The 20042-nt window shown below is 47.1% G+C and overlaps 2 protein-coding genes across 8 annotated transcripts in view; both read left to right on the forward strand.

Annotated features, from left to right (window-relative positions):
- Window positions 1–1096, forward strand: part of MTCL3 (MTCL family member 3) — a 427396-nt gene extending 426300 nt beyond the window's left edge. Inside the window, exon 8 of the mRNA XM_085611860.1 lies at window positions 1069–1096. The gene's annotated coding sequence lies outside the window, so the exon portion shown is untranslated. The remainder of the gene's footprint in view (window positions 1–1068) is intronic.
- The window catches only part of KIAA0408 (KIAA0408 ortholog), a 165737-nt gene that overhangs the window by 40222 nt on the left and 105473 nt on the right, over window positions 1–20042 (forward strand). The window contains exons 1-3 of one of the 7 annotated variants that reach the window (XM_085611854.1): window positions 396–507; window positions 1069–1195; window positions 3453–3620. Coding sequence is in view for 1 of the 7 variants with exons in the window: in XM_085611852.1 (XP_085467978.1) it covers window positions 2161–2496; window positions 3453–3620 (504 nt within the window). In the remaining 6 variants the exon portion in view is untranslated. Of the gene's footprint in view, window positions 1–395; window positions 508–909; window positions 1196–1504; window positions 1626–1755; window positions 2497–3452; window positions 3621–20042 lie in introns of those variants that run through there. The other 6 variants (XM_085611855.1, XM_085611853.1, XM_085611857.1 and 3 more) reach the window with 6 other exon arrangements.

Genomic DNA, 20042 nt, shown 5'->3' on the forward strand with positions numbered 1-20042 from the left:
TACTGGGACCTATCTATAATTCTCTATATCACCACTGGTGATATTTTTGCTCATAATTTCATAATATTTTTGAAGATTATGTCGTCGCTTCACTTACCAGTCGGACCTCCGATCATTTTTGCATGCAGAACATGATAGAAGCGTAGTAGAAATAAGTGTTACCTCTTTTGAAAGAATTATGCTTCAGTGTATGCATTTGCCATTCTCAATATGTGTATCTGATGACCCGGCAGGTAACTGTGGCTCAGTGTTTATGCAGTGATATGTCCATTCCACGGAGAGTTGTGATAAAGCTATTTACGAAGTGGGAGAGACCGCCCCCAGTTCTTGGAGACATGGGCTGTCTGGAACGTGCCAGGAATGGCAAAAACGTTCAGCCTCTTGCTACTGACGATGGGGCACAGGTCCACCCGGTGGCGTAGCTAAGCCTTTTGCCGCCCGCAACGGCCGTAAAATGGGGGGATGCTGGTGGTCGAAGCCTGCGTTTGACGCCCCGCGCGGCTGAAGGTAATACCCCAACACTCGTGTCACCCGGGGCGAACAGCGCCCCCCCCCCCCTCCTCCCCCCACCTTGCAACGCCACTTGGTGTACAGACAATCCACTGCTGTGGAAACAAAAGCTCTTTAACTCAATGACAAACTACACAATATGTCAGTGAATGATTTGAACCGCGCAATAACTGTCCATTTTCCTCTTAAAATAGGGCGTGTGGCACATACAGTTGTGCGGGGCATCAGAGCTGGGAGGGCTGAGGTTTTCCTCAATTTCACAATTCCGTTTCCTTCGATTCTTTGAGCAGCAAAGGCCAAGATTCTCCGCTGTGAAGTCTAAAAGTGTCCTGGGCTTGAATCCGTTTACAAGGAACACTGGCAGATCTAAAGTTACAGAGCACGGGGGCTGGATAGAGGAGGATTTCAAGCCATCCTATGTGCAGCTTACATAACATGTGACCCAGCTGGCTCGCATGATGTTAAATCTGGAGCGTTCATAGATTCGGGGATGTTGTGATGTTCACAGAGCCTCCCGAAGTGCCGCCTGACCGAACAAGTCGTTTGTTTTTTTCCCAGGAACCGTCTGCAGGCTGAAGGTGCTGGTCGCGTTTTCTAATTGCGTTATTTGTGATACAGCGTGCGTCGTGCTGCAGGACTCAATAACACACTGCCATGCTGGAAGAGGTCCCTACATGCCCAAAAGGTATGTTTTTATCTTGTCTTGTTTTCTTTTCCAAAAAGTATTTATTAATGCTGCATTACATGACGGATGTGCGTATCTGTTTTGACCGCTGTAAACAATGCTATAGGTGTGATGGGTTGGGGAGGGAAGGAGGGCTGGGTTTCGGCGTACATTGCGTGCCTCAAAGTAAATAGACTTGTCAGTGGCTGGGCTCACATCTCGTAATAACGCCTCAGCTGTTCGGGCAGTGTTTTCAAACACCGCCGTGATTTATTAACGAGGCCTGAGCTGACGGCGCTCTCCTGCCGCCCTCATGCCAGTTGATCCTTTCCAGGCGCCAGGTTGGGGCATGCATGAGGCAAGGAGCTGACTGGGATATTCCCGAGCACGGATTTAAAATAAGCGCTACCTTGGGACGAAGGGTGCACTTTCAGTGTCCTGTTTAAAAAAGGTACTTTTTACAATCGCACATTGACCTGTTTTTTTTTTTAAAAGGGATGAGGAGACGCAAGGATACGCACATAAAATGTAATGCCTGAAACTAAATATACCAGCTCCTTTCCTTACGTCACATGCAGATTATATTTAGAATCTGCCCTAACCCTGTCAGAGGCTCCCTTCGTTCGACATCGTTTACATTTTTCCGAAAGGGGGAAGAAACGATAAAAATTAGAGGTTGGCCGATTTGTTTTTTATTTTAGAGGACGACCCAGGGGGCCTGTGCAGTGGGTACGGGGGTTAGTTGGGAAGGAGCAGTTGATGGGAGAGAAGCGGTAATTGTGTTTTGCTCAAACGTGGGACCTACTCGGATTGCCTGACCTTGCCGGGGGCACGTCGAGAGCGTCAGGGCAGCGGCAGCAGGGAAGTTACTGTTCAGCGCAGAGGAAAGTCATGGCTGGCTTTGTGTGAGAAATGTCACTTCAAGTGCCAGCGAACCAGAGGAGTCTATTTGTCTGCCGTTCCCACCTGCCTAGGTTTCCCCCGCCATGTGGAATGCTGTAGGGAGCGGTTCGGGGAGCTCCCAGGGCAGTGGCTGCACAGTCACCATCCGCAGCCGGGACCATTCCCCGGGCGCCCCAAGAGAGAGAGTCGGTGAACGAGCCAGGAGCCTGAGTCCTGTGAGGAATGCACCCTGTGGGGCATCTGAAGCAAACCCCCACGGGGACCAAGTCATTGGATTCAACAGTAGTAAATACGAACTTCAACATCAACACTTGCGCCTGAGGAGGAAATTTGAGGAGCGGAAAAAAAGATATGAGCAGGAAAAAGAAGCGTGGGTGAAAGAGAAAGAAGCGCTCCTCAGAGAAGTCCTGGAAATGCAAGTAAATGCCGCATTTTTCCATTGCCCACCTTTCCGTCACCAGGCTTCACTTCACATACTAGCTTCAACTAAAGGGACCGTGGGCACATTGGTGAACGAGATCACAAATAGCAACATTAACAGATTCGTTCAATATTAGCAACACTAGTGCTTTAAATGGGCCGGTACTGCCCGGTACGGAGTACCGGCGCTTTTTTGTTTTGAGAGGGAGAGTACCGGCACTTCTCAGAAACAAGCAGGTCATCTGCCACAGAGTACCTGCACTTCTATTTTTCCATTTCAAGCACTTCAGCACCTCAGTCACTTTGCAGAGGTGATTTATGGAGTCATGGTTTTCAGGGGCATTATCACTCACACTGATCCTGGGATGGTAACTGTATGAAGTTTACAAATGTGTTCGATAAGTTACAGACATATCAATGTGACCTGCCTGGGCTCCAAAGGGGGCTTACATAATAGTAAAAATAGGCAATGCAATTGTAGTTACATTATGTTTTTTGTTGGGGGGGAGGGGGGTCTCTGTGCCGTGTATGTTGAAATATTCTCTAAGGTGGGCTTATAAGAGAACCAACGTATTCTGCTCACGGAACAAATGAGCTGCTGGATAGAATCACTACAGCTGAAATGTAGCAAGTACACACAGCCTGACCTCAGCGGCATTCAGCACACGTAAATGGCAGGCAAGGCATGCTTGTTCTCTCTACTGACATTCAGTATACAACAGCTCTCTAAGTGAACATTTTAAGATTCAGCAGCATAGCTGCGGGGTAAGAGGAAGTAGAGTGTGGAGCAGTGGAAAAGGCGGCCGCGTGGAGGGGGTGCAGTGAGGCGTTGGCTGCCTCCCATATTAAGTCAGATATCTGGCCGCTCACTTGAACTGGCACCGCATCTGATCTGCGCGCAGTCGTGTTCCCATAACGTGCCCCCTCTGATGCGAGACTTCCTTTCCCGTTCCAGGCAGGTGAAAACAGGAGAATCTTGTTAGATTTAAAATCTCTCCTGCAAGTCGTCCAGATCCAGCTGAGGAAGGAGGAGAGGAAGCACAGCGGCGCGCAGCTGCAGTACGCCAAGGACCGGTGTGCCTGGGAGCTGGAAAGAGCCGAGCTGAAGTACTACATCGCTCAGGTAAAGACGTGTCTTGTGTTATTATTCTGCTTTGAGAGAAACAGAGACAGGTTCAGTTCCTGTGGGAGGAGACCATCAGCACGAGGAACTGCTGGCACTTTCGGGGGTCACAGGAGGTCCGGGCCACTTCTAGCTTTCCACGCCCCATCCACAATTGTAGCTTGAAACATATGTCAATATATCTGAGTTCCACTATGGCCTGGGGCCAGGGCCAAATAACGCCCCTTGCCCCCCCCCCCCCCCCTCCCAGGGCTACCACACCAGGGAAGCCGGTCCTTGTAGGTTTATTTTGCTGCTATCCTCACTGGTTACATTAATGCTGGTGGGGTTGGTGGGAGGGTTGGGATTGAGGGGAGAGAAGGTGGGTACCGCAACCATTGGACCTCAGTTGACCATGTTGCTCCTTTGTACATGAAACCGCTATCGAATTGAGTGTGAGCTCAGCATGTGACGCTCGATCAGGGCAGGCTCTGAAAGGCTGTCTTGATGAAAAGGCAGCAGCTGTGTCGCACACATTTGGACCCCCCACAGTTATGCAATAAAAAAAATAACCCATTACACGGGCATACCAGTAGACATCAGTGCGTAATGGAAATAATAGGATTGTTCACATGATCACCATATATATATATATATATATATATATATATATATATATATATATATATATATATATATATATTCACTGAAAAAACCATAGGTTTCACACATGTTATAGTTAGCTGTACATTTTACTGATAAAAAACCAATGAAATTCCCCCGTTATAGTTACTGTAGGCAACTATAACTCACGCGACCGCAATCCTCTGCTGATGCTTATACTGTATTTAGACACTTATTTGCCCATGTCTTCTTCCATTAAATTTTAGCTATACATATATTACAAATATTTTCTTTTCATAAAGACACATATGTCATCAGCAGAGGATTACGGTCGCGTGAGTTATAGTTGCCTACAGTAACTATAACGGGGGAATTTCATTGGTTTTTTATCAGTAAAATGTACAGCTAACTATAACATGTGTGAAACCTATGGTTTTTTCAGTGAATTTGCAAGGTTTTTTAAATGCTAATTCCTAACTATAACGTGTGTGAAACCTATGGTTTTTTCAGTGAATTTGTACGTTTTTTTAAATGCTAACTTACTTTACGCCATTCGTGGCGTGCGCGCCCAGTTAACGCAGTTCGTTCCGTGCGCGCACGGTGTGCTTCGCGCACCACGCGCCCACTTTACGCAGTTAGTGCCATGCACGCACGGTGGTCACGCGGTGCGCTGCGCGCACCGCGTGCCCACATTATGCGAGATGGGCCATGTACGCACGATGCGCTTCGCGCACCGTGCGCACATGGGGGACATATTATGCGCATCGTTGTGAAATGTTTTGTTTATTGTTTTCATTTATTTGATAAGCCATGCACAAATGGTGCCCATCGGGCACCATTTGCACATGGGGTGGGGAGTGTGTGGATAGTTTGTTTTTTTTATAAATTTTTTTACCGTACGCGTACGGTAAGCGTAATCGGCAATTTTTAAAAAAAAAAAAATATTTTTTTTTTGGCCTTGTGGGTTGTTTGGGGGCCCGTATATCATTGCTGGGTGATTATTATCTCAATATACTGCCCCTTTACACATTTTTGGGCTTCATTTATGCTGCCCCACTCAGAGTGCGAGAGAGAAAATGGCGGCCGCCGCTTCCTGGTTTCGGCCGATTCGAATGTTTACTAAGATCTAAGAGCCAATCAGAATCGTGCTCGCGCACGTCACCGTACGCGTACGGTAAGCGCACCGTAAGCGCACCGTAAGCTGGCTCAGATATATATATTGATTTAAAGGCTATTTTCTCAGAATCTACTGAACAGATTCACACCAAACCTACAAAAGGCACTTCCTTGACCTGAGGACTACCTCTCTGCCAAATTTCAAGTAATTCTATTCAGCCGTTCGGGCTGTAGCTGTGTCTAAAGGTCCTATGGAAAAATGCATGGGAAAAACGCGTTTTGGGACCCCCCTTTTATCTCAGCCCCCGCTTGACGAATCCCCCCGAGACTTTCAGGGTAGGAGCGGAGCGTAGCGCCCCACCTATTTTGAAAAATTCGCGAGGATTCGTCGACCGGCGCAAAAGTTATTCAAAATAGAATGTTGCGGATTTCCTATGGAAACGTGGTCCTAACTATAACTACCTACTACCAGTAGGTAATATATATCTATGTATATATATATATGCATATGTATATATAATATATATATATATATGCATATGTATATATACTTATTTTATTCCCTGAAAAAATAAGTAACGTTATAGTTAGGTGAAGTTCTCACTGACAACATTAACGTTTAGAAGAAAAAAAAGACATTCAGCTGTTCTAGTTAGCAGCTCTAAATATAACTTGCGCCCCCACCGTGCACTGCTTATGACCTCACATATGACATCACTGATGACATGTTCTATGGCTTCATTGATGACTTCACTGATGACATCATCCAATGAGTGCACTAGATTGTTTTATAGGTTACATAGTGGCAGATAAGTACCATATTATATTTCTACATACATTTATACAGCCTGTGTCTAGCTAATGGGTGTAAGTGTTTACAAAACACGTGTTCCTAATGCAGCACAGGTGTGTAGAGGTATTCAACACATTATAAATCTTTGTATTGAAGACTAACTGTCTGCAGGTGACAGCTGACATGTTTTCATTATGTTCCACACAAGTTTTTTGGTACTGCAGAAAAAGTTTCCAGCAGGGCAAAGATTCTATATACTACATACTAAGTATTGTAAGCAGCCTTCAGTTATTGGACAGAATTGTCTCAGAATGACAATTTCCGATTGGCATAGAAGACTGTATGCAATAGGGGCTAACCTGTGTACATGTGCTTCTTTTGCTTCAGAAGAAGGGCTATCTGTAATGTTTTCGCCACAGTATGAAGGCTGCGGGTAGTATGCTCTTTAGAACCTTCAGACCTTGGTTATTTTAAGGGACTAGTCACTCTTTGGACAAATCCTGCATTGAGTGTACTCTGTTCGTAGTAGATACTTTTAATACTCTGTGGTGTATTTCTCGGGAGAGTTTTACTGTCTGCAAACAGTGTGGTACAGAGTTAAATCTCTCCATAGAGTAAACAGTGTAAACAGTTCCCACTTTTCTACTCATATACACTTAATTTATCAATAAAGGTTCAGTGCCTGTCAGGGGTTTGATACGGGTAAAGGCCGTCCATAGTAGGGCATTAGTTAAGTAACAGGGCTTGAGTATCTGAAGGAACTTGTTTTTCCCTGAACAATTGTATACAGTTTGAACACCATGTGCACTATTGGCTACCATTTTATTTGTGGTTCAAAGTCAACATGAATTCGGCTGCCCATAAAGTCTATAGGGTCAAAGTTGCAAATAACCCAGGATTGCTTTACCTGTGGGGGTTGTATGTATGATTGCTTTAAAGATGCTTCAGAATCTAAAGAGCTATTTTGCTCCTAACTTTTATAGCTCTAATGGTTTACCCGTTTATAGAGCAATGTGTACAAAAGAGGTTTGGATGATGTCATCAGTAATGGCATCAGTGATGTCATTTGAGATGTCATCATTGATATCATAGAACATGTCATGAGTGATGTCATATGTGAGGTCATAAGCAGTGGATGGTGGGGGGCAAGTTATAGTTAGTGCTGCTAACTATAACTGCTGAGTTTCTGTGTGTTTTTTAGTCCAAAACGTTAATGTTAGTAGGGTGTGGGAAAGAGTGGCTTGTCCTTTCAGACCTCTCAAATGACAGGTGTGTGTTATAGGGTGTGGGGAGGGAGTAGCCTCTCCTTTCAGACCTCTCTCTCAGATGATGGGTGTGCGTAACAGGGTGAGGGGAGGGACTGCCCTCTCCTTTCAGACCTCCCTCTCAGATGACAGGTGTGCATAGTAGGTTGTGTAGAGTGACTAGCCTCTCTGCTAAGACCTCTCTCTGTAATGATGGGTGTGCGTAGTATGGTATGGGGGGCTGGGCTCTCCATTCAGACCTCTCTCTCAGATGATGAGTGTCCATGTGGGCATAGTAGGGTGTGGAGACAGACTGTCCTCTCCTTTTATACCTCTCTCTCAGCTGACAGGTGTGTGTAGTAGGGTGTGTTGAGATAAACTGGCCTCTCTGCAGGGATCTCTGTGTTAAGATGGGTGTGCATAGTAGGGTGTGGGAGGGACTGTCCTGTCCTCTCAGACCTCTTTCTTGGATTATGGGTGTGCGTAGTGGTGTGTGGGGAGGGACTGGAATCTCCTTTCAGCCCCCTTTCTCAGGTGACAGGAGTTCATTGTAGGGTGCAGGATGGTACTAGCCTCTTCATTCAAACACATTTCTCAAATGACAGGTGTGCATGGTAGGGTTTATGGAGGGACTGGGCTCTCCTTTCAGACCTCTCTCTCAAATGATGGGTGGGTGTTTAGTAGGTTGTGGGAAGGGACGAGCCTCTCCTTTCAAACCTCTCTGTCAGATGACGGTTGTGCGTAGTAGGGTGTGGGGATGAGCCTTACCTCTACTCACAATTCTTCTCAAACAAATGGCCATAAATAGAGTGTTCGAGGCATTTGAGCTGCAGATTACACACTGTGCATAGATCGCCATCTGGTGTTGGGCCCGGATGTTTGCACTTGTTTTTGTCTTGGAAAGTCTTTGGAAGTCACAGGGTATGTGACTCCTCCTTTGGATCATAGTGCGCATGGGCATCGGCTCCGTCCTCAGATTGTTTTTGTCCGCCATCGGGCTCGGATGTGTTTTCGCGTTCCAGTTCGGAACCGTTAACGGTTTTCTCTTTCGACGCGCAATCCTTCCCTTCTCGACGGTATTGTTTCAATTGTATTTCCCAATCACACACGACCCTTCAACTTCGAAGTCTTCGATTCCGGTCGTCGACGAAGGCCTTCGGGCCTACCTGGGACTCATCTCTGGCTCATGGAAAGGACGCCATTCAAAAAATGTCCTCGATGTAGATTGAAGTTTCCCCACACCGACCTACATGAGGTGTGCAACCTCTGCCTCTCACCGGAGCACGAGGCCAGAGACTGTCCAGCTTGCGCCTCCTTCCGCTCCAAAAAGACCATCCGGGACCGCCGAGCTCGAAGAACAATGGCGCGCTCGTCATCTTCGATCCCCGAGCAGGGTCGGGTCGAGGAAGCCATCATCAGCGCCTCCGAAGCAGATGATTCCGACGTCAAAGACATCACCCCAGCTCAAAGGGCCGTGAGTACAGACGTCGACCCCGATCCACACCCCCCTCGACACTGTCAAAAAAGGCTTCGGTACCACCTCCACCTTCTGGCCCAGGTGCACACCGAGACACTGCTTCCCATGCCCCGCCTTCGGGCCATGGTAAAGAAGCACATTAAGCCTTTAGGCGACTCGGGCTCGAGTCAGCCTACCCTCGGTACCGCAAAACAAAATCAGGCACCGAAGAAGAAGTCCTCGTCCACGCCGACCGCTGCTTCCACATCGAAGCACTCGGCGTCGAAGGCTAGCACCAGTTCCTCGGCACCGACAACACCCTCGGAGTCCACTAAAAAACGCCCACGAAAGGCCCGATTCTTCCAAGCCAAAGACCTCGGAACCGAAAAAACAGCAACCGGTTCTGACTCATAAAGACACTTCAAAACCACACGGTTCCAAGCCTAGAACCGCTACCAAGTAGACGCCGAAAAAACGTACGGCACTGAAGCCCTCGACTCCAATGGATCTGTCTCCCACAGATGAACTGTTTCGTCCAGATCCTACCCAAAAGACTCTAATGAAGGATCCCAAGACTGGTCATTTAATGCTCAGCATCAAGAAAAGATCCCTGGAAACGCCTGCGCCCGCACCGCCACCAAAGAAGAGATACTTTGCTACCTCTCCATTAAGGATCCCTTCTCCTCTTCCTCCTCCTCCACCCCCACCACACCGCTCTCCCACACCATCACCTACCCCAAAAGATGATGATGATGACAACACCTCAGATGATGCAGGGGGAGGTGCAGATGATCAACCCCTGGGGGACCCTACCCCTACTGGCTTCCCTGACCCCTGGGATGATTACAGTGTCCCAGATGTCCCTTATAACTCACAGGATGATATTTATCCCTCCAGGCCTTCCCCTCCAGAGGACAATATCGGATTCAACCAGCTCCTTCACAGAGCTGCCCAATACCACGGGGTTGCCCTGCATACAGACCCAGTAGAGGAAGATTTTCATATGGACACCTTCGATACCACACAAAGGTCAACCTCAACACTGCCCATGCTTAAAGGGGTCATTAAGTATGCAACAGAGATCTTTAAAGACCCAGTTAGAGCTCGAGTCATCAACCCGAGAATAGAAAAGAAGTACAAAGCTGCTCCTACTGACCCAGTATACATTAAGGGACCCGCACCACTAGACTCCCTAGTAGTCTCTAATGCAAGGAAGAGAGCAAATTCCCAAACATCAGGTGACGCACCACCACCAGACAAGGAATCAAAACTCCTAGACGCCTCTGGCAAACGCACAGCGTCACAGGCAGCAAACATTTGGCGCATTGCTAATACCCAAGCGCTGCTAGCCAGGTATAACAGGGCACATTATGATGAGCTTGAGTCCATAATGCAGCACCTCCCTGACAAATTTAAAAACAGGGCCAGTGAACTCATCCAGGAGGGTAAAGCCATCACTAACACCTCCATCCGGTGTGCCCTGGATGTAGCAGATACCCCCTCAAGGGCAATAAACACCATCCTTTTGCGCAGGCATGCCTGGTTACTCATATCAGGTTTTAAACCCGAGGTCCAGAGTTCTATACTCAATCAGCCTTTTGATGAGCAACACCTATTTGGCCCCAATGTAGATGTATCCCTTGAGAAAATGAAAAAGGATACAGACACAGCCAAATCTATGGGAGCCTTGCAATCGCAAGCACCCAGACGGTCCTTTCGTCGCTCATCCTTCAGAAGCACCCATCGAGGCTACTCCTCTGATAGCCCCTCCACCTCTTACAAAGCTCCCGCCCAATCCACCTTTACTAGAGGTTACCAAAGGGGTGGTTACAGGGGGAACAACAGCAAAGGCAGAGGCAAAAACAACAACTCCCGCTCTACCTCCACCCCCATCCCTTGACTTCCCTCCACTTCCCCCGACCATTCCACTCCAGTCGGGGGAAGACTCCACCAATTTCTCCCTGCCTGGGCAAACATCACTTCAGACAGGTGGGTCCAGCAAATAATTCAATCAGGCTACTGTCTCGAACTAACATCTACCCCCCAACCGTACCACCCAAACACCGTCCAATGTCACAAGAATATCTGTTACTATTAAAGCAGGAGGTAATCTACCTCCTACAAAAAAGTGCAATAGAACCAGTTCCCCTGCACCAACGAAACAAGGGAGTTTACTCCCTCTATTTTCTCATACCAAAGAAGGACGGATCTCTAAGGCCTATTTTAGACCTCTGACCCCTAAACCTATACATACACTCAGACCACTTCCACATGGTCACACTTCAGCAGGTCCTCCCTCTGCTTTCCCAGGGCGACTTCCTTGCTACTCTAGACCTCAAGGACGCCTATTTCCACATTCCCATTCACAGCGCTCACAGAAAATATCTCAGATTCGTAGTGGACGGATCAGCACTATCAATTCAAAGTACTCCCATTTGGAGTCACCACAGCACCAAGAGTGTTTACCAAGTGCCTAGCAGTGGTGGCAGCACACCTAAGAAGACAACACGTCCATGTCTTCCCATATCTAGACGACTGGCTCATAAAACCCAGCTCATACAATCACTGTGTACAACACACTCACGCCACTATTCAACAACTTCACGACCTGGGGTTCACAATAAATCACGCCAAGTCCCAGCTGCAACCGTTCCACACACAATAAAACCTCGGTGCCACAATAGACACCAAGAGTGCTCGCCTATCCCAGCCCCACCAGGATAGCAAGCATGCACGCTCTTCTCACCAGATTCCAACCGCAACATTCTCTTCCAGCTCGAGTGTTCATGCAACTCATAGGGATGATGGCCTCTTGCATATTCATAGTGCCTCATGCAAGACTCCAGATGCGTCCTCTCCAAGAGTGCTTAGCACGCCAATGGAACCAGGCTCAAGGTCAGCTAACAGATCTGGTGTTGGTAGACGGTCGTACCCATCGCTGTCTGCAGTGGAGGAACACCAAGAACCATTCCAAAGGGCGACCGTTCCTCAAGCCTCAAATAGTAATGACAGCGGACACATCGCTCTCCGGCTGGGGAGCTCACCTGCTACATCACACCATGCAGGGCAGGTGGACACCTCAACAAAAGTTGCTCCACATCCATCACCTGGAGTTACTAGCCATATTCCTAGCCTTAAAAGCATTTCAAAAACAAATATCAGGCAAGACTGTCTTAGTCCACACCGACAATATGAAAGCCATGTATTATATCCAAAAACAAGGCGGGACACACTCTCTGCAGCTCTCTCAGCTCGCACAGAGCATATGGAGGTGGGCTATACCATAGAACATTTTTCTCCTAGCCCAACATGTCCCAGGTGTCCAAAACACAATAGCCGATCTGTTGAGCCGTCAAACACAACAAATCCATGAGTGGGAACTTTATCCACAAGTTCTTCAACCGTTTTTTCAGATATGGGGGCAACCACAGATAGACCTCTTCGCCACCCAAGAAAACGCCAAATGCCCAAAATTCGCCGCCAGGTATCCTCACCCGTCATCCAAAGGCAATGCTATATAGATGAACTGGTCAGGCAGATTTGCATACGCTTTTCCGCCTCTCCCACTCATTCCGCTAGTGGTGCGCAAACTACAGCAACACTCCTTAACACTCATCCTAGTTGCTCCAACTTGGGCCAGACAACCATGGTACACCACACTGCTGGAACTCTCCGTAGTTCCGCACCAAAAATTATACCTCTCTCCATGCCTCTTAACCCAGAACCATGGAGAGATCCAACACCCAGACCCAGCTCAGCTCAACCTAGCGATCTGGCTCCTGAAGTCCTAGAATTCGGTTACCTTAACCTTCCTCCTGACTGTATGAACGTCATCAAAGAAGCTAGACGGCCTACCACTAGAGCATGCTATGCAGCCAAGTGGAAAAGATTTGTGATATACTGCCTTAACAACAACACTGATCCCCTAGATGAGTCTATCCAACACATCATAGGCTACTTAGTACACCTCCAAAGATGCAACCTAGCCTACACATCTATCAGACTGTATCTTGCTGCCATAGCAGCATATCTACAAAATAGACAACATCTCTCACTTTTCAGAGTACCTGCCATAAAGGCCTTTATGGAGGGACTCAAGAGAATTATTCCCCCCAGAGTACCACCTTCGCCTGTGTGGAATTTAAACATCGTTCTCACAAGACTAATGGGGCCTCCATTTGAACCTCTACATAAATGTGAGCTACAATTCTTAACATGGAAAACTGCTTTCCTAGTAGCCATTACTTCTCTACGAAGAGTTAGTGAACTGCAAGCACTAACCATTCAAGAACCCTTTCTGCAGATGCATCTTAATAAGATTGTTCTCCGAACTAATCCTAAATTCCTCCCTAAAGTCATTTCTCCCTTCCACATCAATCAATCTGTGGAGCTGCCCGTATTCTTCTCGCAGCCACAAACAGTCACAGAAAGAGCTCTTCACACCTTAGATGTCAAAAGAGCACTACTGTACTACATAGAGAGAACACAACCTTTTCGTAAGACCAAACAACTATTTGTGTCTTTCTCTCCACCACACAAGGGCAACCCCATATCAAAATCTGGGATAGGTAGGTGAATTGTCAAATGCATACAGATTTGTTACCACAAAGCAAAACGTACATTATCTGTTCCTCCTAAAGCCCACCCTACACGAAAGATAGGGGCTTCAATGGCATTTCTAGGGAACATTCCCTTAGATGATATCTGCAGAGCAGCTACATGGTCTACAACGCACACATTCACAAAACACTATTGTGTCGATGTGCAAACTAAACAACAAGCTAGTGTGGGCCAGGCTGTCCTCAAAACACTATTTCAAACTACTGCAACAGATACTGGTGGTCGCCCCTAGGAGTGGATACTGCTATACAATCTATGCACAGTGTGTAATCTGCAGCTCATATGCCTCAAACTGAATATGCTACTTACCAGTATGCATATGTTCTTGGCATGTAGAGCTGCAGATCTACACACGCCAACCCGCCTCCCCGGCTACTTTTATCTGTTCCAGGATTATCTTACTTCGATGCAGCAAACATGGGCATCTTTCCTGTTTCTTAATAAGCTCCATCATTTCCCTGCTGGCGAAAAACAATCTGAGGATGGAGTCGATGCTCATGCGCACTATGATCCAAAGGAGGAGTCACATACCTCGTAACTTCCAAAGAATTTCCAAGACAAAAACAAGTGCAAACATCCGGGCCCAACACCAGATGGCGATCTATGCACAGTGTGTAGATCTGCAGCTCTACATGCCAAGAACAGATGCATACTGGTAAGTAGCATATTCCTTAATAAACACCATCTCCATTAAGACTCCTCCCTACAGTAACAAATGTGTATAGCAGAGTGTATTCAATCATCACCTTCTCCTGCCTACTTTTCACGAGCCCACGAGAGTCTTGCAAGACCGTAACATAAAAAAAAAGAATTAACCTTATAATCATTACAGTACTTATCTCTTACACTCTTACTCTCACATACAAGGACCACAATAAGCATTCCTACTAATAGTGTCTATTGAGAACTCATCTACAACTTTTCACTCTTCACAATTCCACAAGTCCCTTGAAATTACAAAAATTAATTAAAAACTATGTACATTTATTTTCATCACAGTACTTATCCATTGGACATCTCCTCTCTAAATCTAGGGGGACTAGATATATAGCCTTTATACTTAATTTCTTGAATTACAAAAAAAGCAAGTACTGGCTCCCGTGCTTGCTTTCTAATAACCCCCGGGTGGGCCAGATCCCGGGGATATAAGGTAAATATAGGAGGGGGCACACTGGGCCCCACTCTTAGGGCTTATCAAAGCCCCGGAGACTGACACCTCCCTGGGGCACTTTTCATTATTAATGCAGGCCACGGGGCTCGCCCGCAAACCCGGGGGCCGCCACCTCCCAGAGGCTATTTTCAATTATTTGGGGGCGGGTGGCCTTACAGACCCCCCCTGCCCTGGGAACCGCCACCTCCACGGAGCTAAAATAAATAACCGAGCATGGGTGGCTGTGGCACCCCCACGCAGCCCCGGGGACTGCCACCTCCCCGGGGCACACACACAATGATTTGGGGGGGTCCATAGAGGCCCTTTGGCTCCTGGGACATCACCTCCTAGGGCAAATTTGAATAAAGGAGGAGGGCCATGTGCCCCCCCCCTCCCGGAGCCCTACATGGCCCTAGGGACAGCCACCCCTCAGGGCCGGCTCCAGGGGCCGTCCACCGGGACATTGCAGTTTGCTATGGCATACCACAGCAAGCAGTGTGCCACCCGTGCCCTCTTCCTAAAAAAGAAAAAATAACCGGACACTTGCCGGAGGCCCTGCCCCCTTTCTCCACTACTCTGCAAACACGCCTTCTGGTGTGCTCCTTGTAGGGGGATAAAGTCCACTTGGCTGCTGAGGGTCCATTTTCTCCACCACTTTGCAGACGCAGTTCCTGGTGCACTTCAGGGATGAAGTCCACTTTAGTCCTGAGGCTCTCAGGAGGCAAGGGGACCTCATCCGCCCACCAGCAGTGCGCCAAGAGTCACGTTTGTAGGTTGGTGGAGAAAGGGGGCATGGCCTCTGACCACCTCTCAGCAATCCCCCCGTGTTGGGCTTACTAAGGCAACAGGACGATATGGCGTTTAGCTATACATCACAACATCTATCTCTTAGTGGGATATGTCCAGGGAGGAGCGAGAAATCAAGTTGCAGACCTCCTCAGCAGGACGCAGCAACACGTCCATGAGTGGGAACTTCAACCCAGAGTCCTATTCACACACTTTTGCAAATGGGGGTTTCCTCAAATAGCCCTATTCACAACCCCAGAAAACGCAAAATGCCAAAACTTTGCTGCCAGATTCCAGCACCCTCTATCTAAAGGCACTGCCCGATAAATTAATGGGTCTGGGATATTTTAATATGCTTTTCCCCCTCTCCCACTGCTTCTGTTTGTGGTCAGGAAGTTACTTCAAACTTCACTCACACTAATACTACTGGCACCCATATGGGCTTGCCAACCATGGATCACCCCCCTACCGGAACTTTCTCATGTGGCACACAAGAAGCTTCATCTCCACCCGGACCTTCTCACACAGAACCATGGAGAAGGAAGACATCCCAATCCCAAACAGATAAACCTTGCAATAAGGCTCCTGAAGTCATAGAGTTTGGGTACCTTAATCTTCCACAAACTTGTATGGATGTTCTTAAAGAGGCACGTAAACCAACGACTAGAAGATGTTACGCTGCCAAATGGAAAAGGTTTGTTATTTACTGTCAAACCAAAAATTGCAATCCATTTTATATACAAGTACAAACTATTATCTGTTATCTTTTACATCAAGAAGTGTCAGATCTTGCCTACATTTCTATACCACTACATTTAGCTGCAAGTGTTGCTTAGATACAAAACAGACAACATACATTTTTATTTAAAGTACCTGTCATTGAAACTTTCATGAAAGGACTTATTCCTCCAAAACTACCACCAGCACAGTCTGGAACCTTGAAGTTGTCCTAACACGGCTCATGGGTCCTACTTTTGAGCCATTGCATTCCTGTCAACTTCAACTATTATGTTGGAAAGTTGCTTTTATATTTTTATTAATAGTGATTACTTCACTTAGACGAGTTGGTGACTCCAGACATTAACCTTCTTTTCTTCCAATTGCTCAAAAATAAGGTAGTCTTAAGGACAGACCCAAAATTCCTCCTAAAGTTGTCTCTCCTTTTCTTATGAACCAATACATTGAATTGCCTGTGTCCTTTCCAAACCCAGACTCTGTGGCAGAAAGAGCTCTTCATTCTTTGGATTTTAAAAGAGCTTTAATGCATTATATTGACAGAACAAAAAGTTTTAGAAAAACAAAGCAACTATTTATTGCCTTATCACCTCCACATACTGGGAGACCAATTTCAAACAAGCATTGGCATAGCCAATAGGTCTTGTCTTTGGGACCTTATAAGTATTTAGCCATGCAGCACATTATCACCCACCGGGCATATTTCTGTAATGGAATTAGTACTTATGTAAAGTGCTTTGATACCTTCATTCGCGCTACATAGTGCAAAAAATAAAAAGGAATGAAAGGAGAAGTGCTTTCAGATTTCTGAGGTGGGGGAGCGAACATTTTAACTTTTTGCTGGACTTTGCACATTCGGGTAAGAACTCGGAGAAATGGTGTCCAAAACGGCTTTGCTCATGGCATACGCTTAATACTTATGTGCACATCCCTTGACTTGGGGTTGAAGAATTAAAAATCGAAGTTACAGATTTTTTTAAAAACACTTACCCAATCGGCATGGTAGAGCAAGTAGCGGGAGGCAAATAGGCAAGCCATATCCGAGGTAGAGCAATGCTAGAGGACTGCCAGCAGGTGTCGCCAAGTAATTACAAACTGTCAGTGTGGACCTTTGACTGCCAGCAGGAGGCGCCCAGTATTTTGAATAATATGTCAGTGTCGCACTATCACGGCAAGCAGCTGCTTCCAGTCGGTTTTATAAACTTCGAATGAGACCCTAATGCGATGGGGGTGTGGCAAAAGTACACTTCGTCTAAAATAGAAAAATTGCAGTATAAACCCAGTGAGAGGTGGTGAAGATGAAACTCTGTTCATATGCGGTGTGTTATCATAATTATCGCGTGCATCTTTGACGTCTAGTGACTAAGGGCTGCCCACCGAACCTGCATGTCTCTGAGACTGAACCAGCTCCAACAAACTACGTTTGCCTTTAAAAGGCACAGGGCGCTCTGACTGTTCCTTGAGCCGTTTCATTTGGCCCGCAGTAGGGTACGACCTTTGAAGACCCGACTGCTTTGTAATGTGCTGGCTGAATAATGCATCAGGGGGACATTGTAGGAAGCGGTTCCCTTGGGGCGTGGATGGCATTTCAGCTCAGCGTGAATAACAGTTTAAGGACCATAAATTTCCGCCTCCAAAACACCTTTGTTAAAGTGAGCAAGTGCATGCGGTGTAGGAGGAACACACACATATGTGGGGTTTGTCTATGTTTTTCCAGCTGGCTCGAATACATTAATGAGAGCACAAGACAAGTTGCGGCAACCTGCTGATTGTCACAATTTTAATTAGTAATGATTCAATACCAAAAACATCATCACATACAAGATAGATCACGGATCACGCTGGTGCAGCGCGTGTGAGACAGGCAGTTAGTGGCTGAAGCAAACAGGAAGCGCTGGCAGTTTTTCTGTACTTGGTCCGTTCAAAGCTCAGCCTATCACTCTGGTATGCGTGGTTAACAGGTAAGAAATGCTAATTCTATTAGGCTAAAAATCCCAAGTGCAACCTAATTTTTAAGTTGTCTTGTAGTCGTCCTATCTACTGCGCATCAAACAAGAGCTGGGTATTGCGAGGTGGGGTGACACGAATGTCACCACTCCGTTTCCAGGGCAACGCGACCTCCGCTGACAGAGCCCTTGAATACTTGGCCCACAAGACATTCATGAGGCATTCCTTCCCTACACCTCCCCTTACTGTGCTCGGGTTTCTGATTCCCTTCCTACTCTTTCGCCGAAATATCCTCTGCTTCCCTAGTAGTGTATGCCATATAAAGAGCAGCACGCGCACCTATACAGTTCCCGCCTGCTGCAGGTGCTTGGACTGAGGGGGCACCACGTGGACCATACACAGCCACAAGATTGGCTCATCCGATCACCCGTAGAGTGTCAAGAGATCGCTTGTGAAATAAGTTAAATGCCTGGAATAGATACACTGGCTTATTTTCCACAAAAATGAGAAATTGTGACCTGCAGGTAGCATGATGCATAGTGGCCACAGTGATGACCAAGCCCTGATCAATACTGTGCCATGTGGCCATTTGTGATTGTTGCCATGCCACTCTCTGTCACCTAGCAACAGACTTTCGAATCTTTAAGTGACTGCTTCAGCAAAAGAGTAGAAAAAGGAAGAGGAGTAAGTTGAAGAAGGAAGTTCCTCTAACATGCGGTGCCTCTAAAATTGGTTTTAAAGAAAAAGTGCTACTATGAATAAAATTGGTTTTAAAGAAGTGCTACTATGAACAAGCGTAGTCGCGCGTGCCAGGTCGAAGGCGAAAGTGAAAGTGCCGCTTTTGGAGCAAAAGTGCACCAGGGCTAGCACGACCGCCATCTGTTTCCTATTAACGCGACCGCGAGACGGGGGCGCGATAATTGGAAATAGATGGCGCAGCTGCTCGCTCCCGAGCTCCCTAGGCCAGGGGAGAGAGAAGGCGGGACATGCACCCGCCTTTGGCAAATTGCGTGCCGTCTTCCTTAGAAAGACGCATGCAAAGGCTAATAGCGTGTGAGGGAAAAAAAAGCCCACTCACAAGCGTGTGTTCCGAGTTTAAAGCCTTTACTAGAAGCCTCGCAGGGCAGCACATGCATGCTGGCTCAGGCGAGACCTAAAAACGGAGTTGCTAGATGGATAGTCAAATGCATCCAAACATGTTATGCTAAGGGTAAACACCAACTACCAGTTACTCAACGGTGATGGATATGCCGTCCGTCGAAATCTAAATGCCATTATTTCCTAGGGGATTTAGATTTCGCCTAATGGGATATCTGTCACCGTTGTGGTGGAGAAAACCCTTCTGCCGAAATTTTAATCGGGCCCATAGCCACTTTTTGGTAGCTCGGATCCTCCCGGTGGGTAAAGCTGCAGGCTATAGCGAAAGAAAGCTCAACGAGGCTGATACCTTCTCCACAAAGTCCTGCAGAATCGTGGGAGCAACCTGAATCTTTGGCCCAGCAGCAACAAACCCTTAGCCGATTGGCATGGCAAAATAGCCCCAGTCCCCTGTCGGTTCTCAGAGGACAAAGTGGGTAAAAAGTTTCTAAACCCCAAGTTTCAGGAATCGTTAGTAGAAGTGCCCTTTGACACCAGTCAAAGGTCCAGGACCATGAGGGCAGCACTTGGAGATAAAGACCCACTCCAGCAGAGGCCAGCAGCAGGGACCAGTACTAAAGCAGGTCCAGTTTGAGGTGGTCAGCCGGAAATGCAGGAAAAAGACTTCTTAAAGCGTTGCCCCTGTAGCTCAAATAGGAGATTAGCCATATGGCACTTGAAGTTCACATACTTGTCCTGGGCACAAGAGGGAGAGCAGGCCCAGTCATCAGGGCTCTTCTCAGGTCAAAGACAGCAAGTCCAGTCCTCTTTTCTTCCACATGCCTAGAAGTGTTCTGAGGAGGGTACTGTCAGTGCCACATAATGCCCAGTGCCA

The sequence above is a fragment of the Triturus cristatus genome, chromosome 6, assembly GCF_964204655.1.
Source record: "Triturus cristatus chromosome 6, aTriCri1.1, whole genome shotgun sequence".
NCBI lineage: Eukaryota > Metazoa > Chordata > Amphibia > Caudata > Salamandridae > Triturus > Triturus cristatus.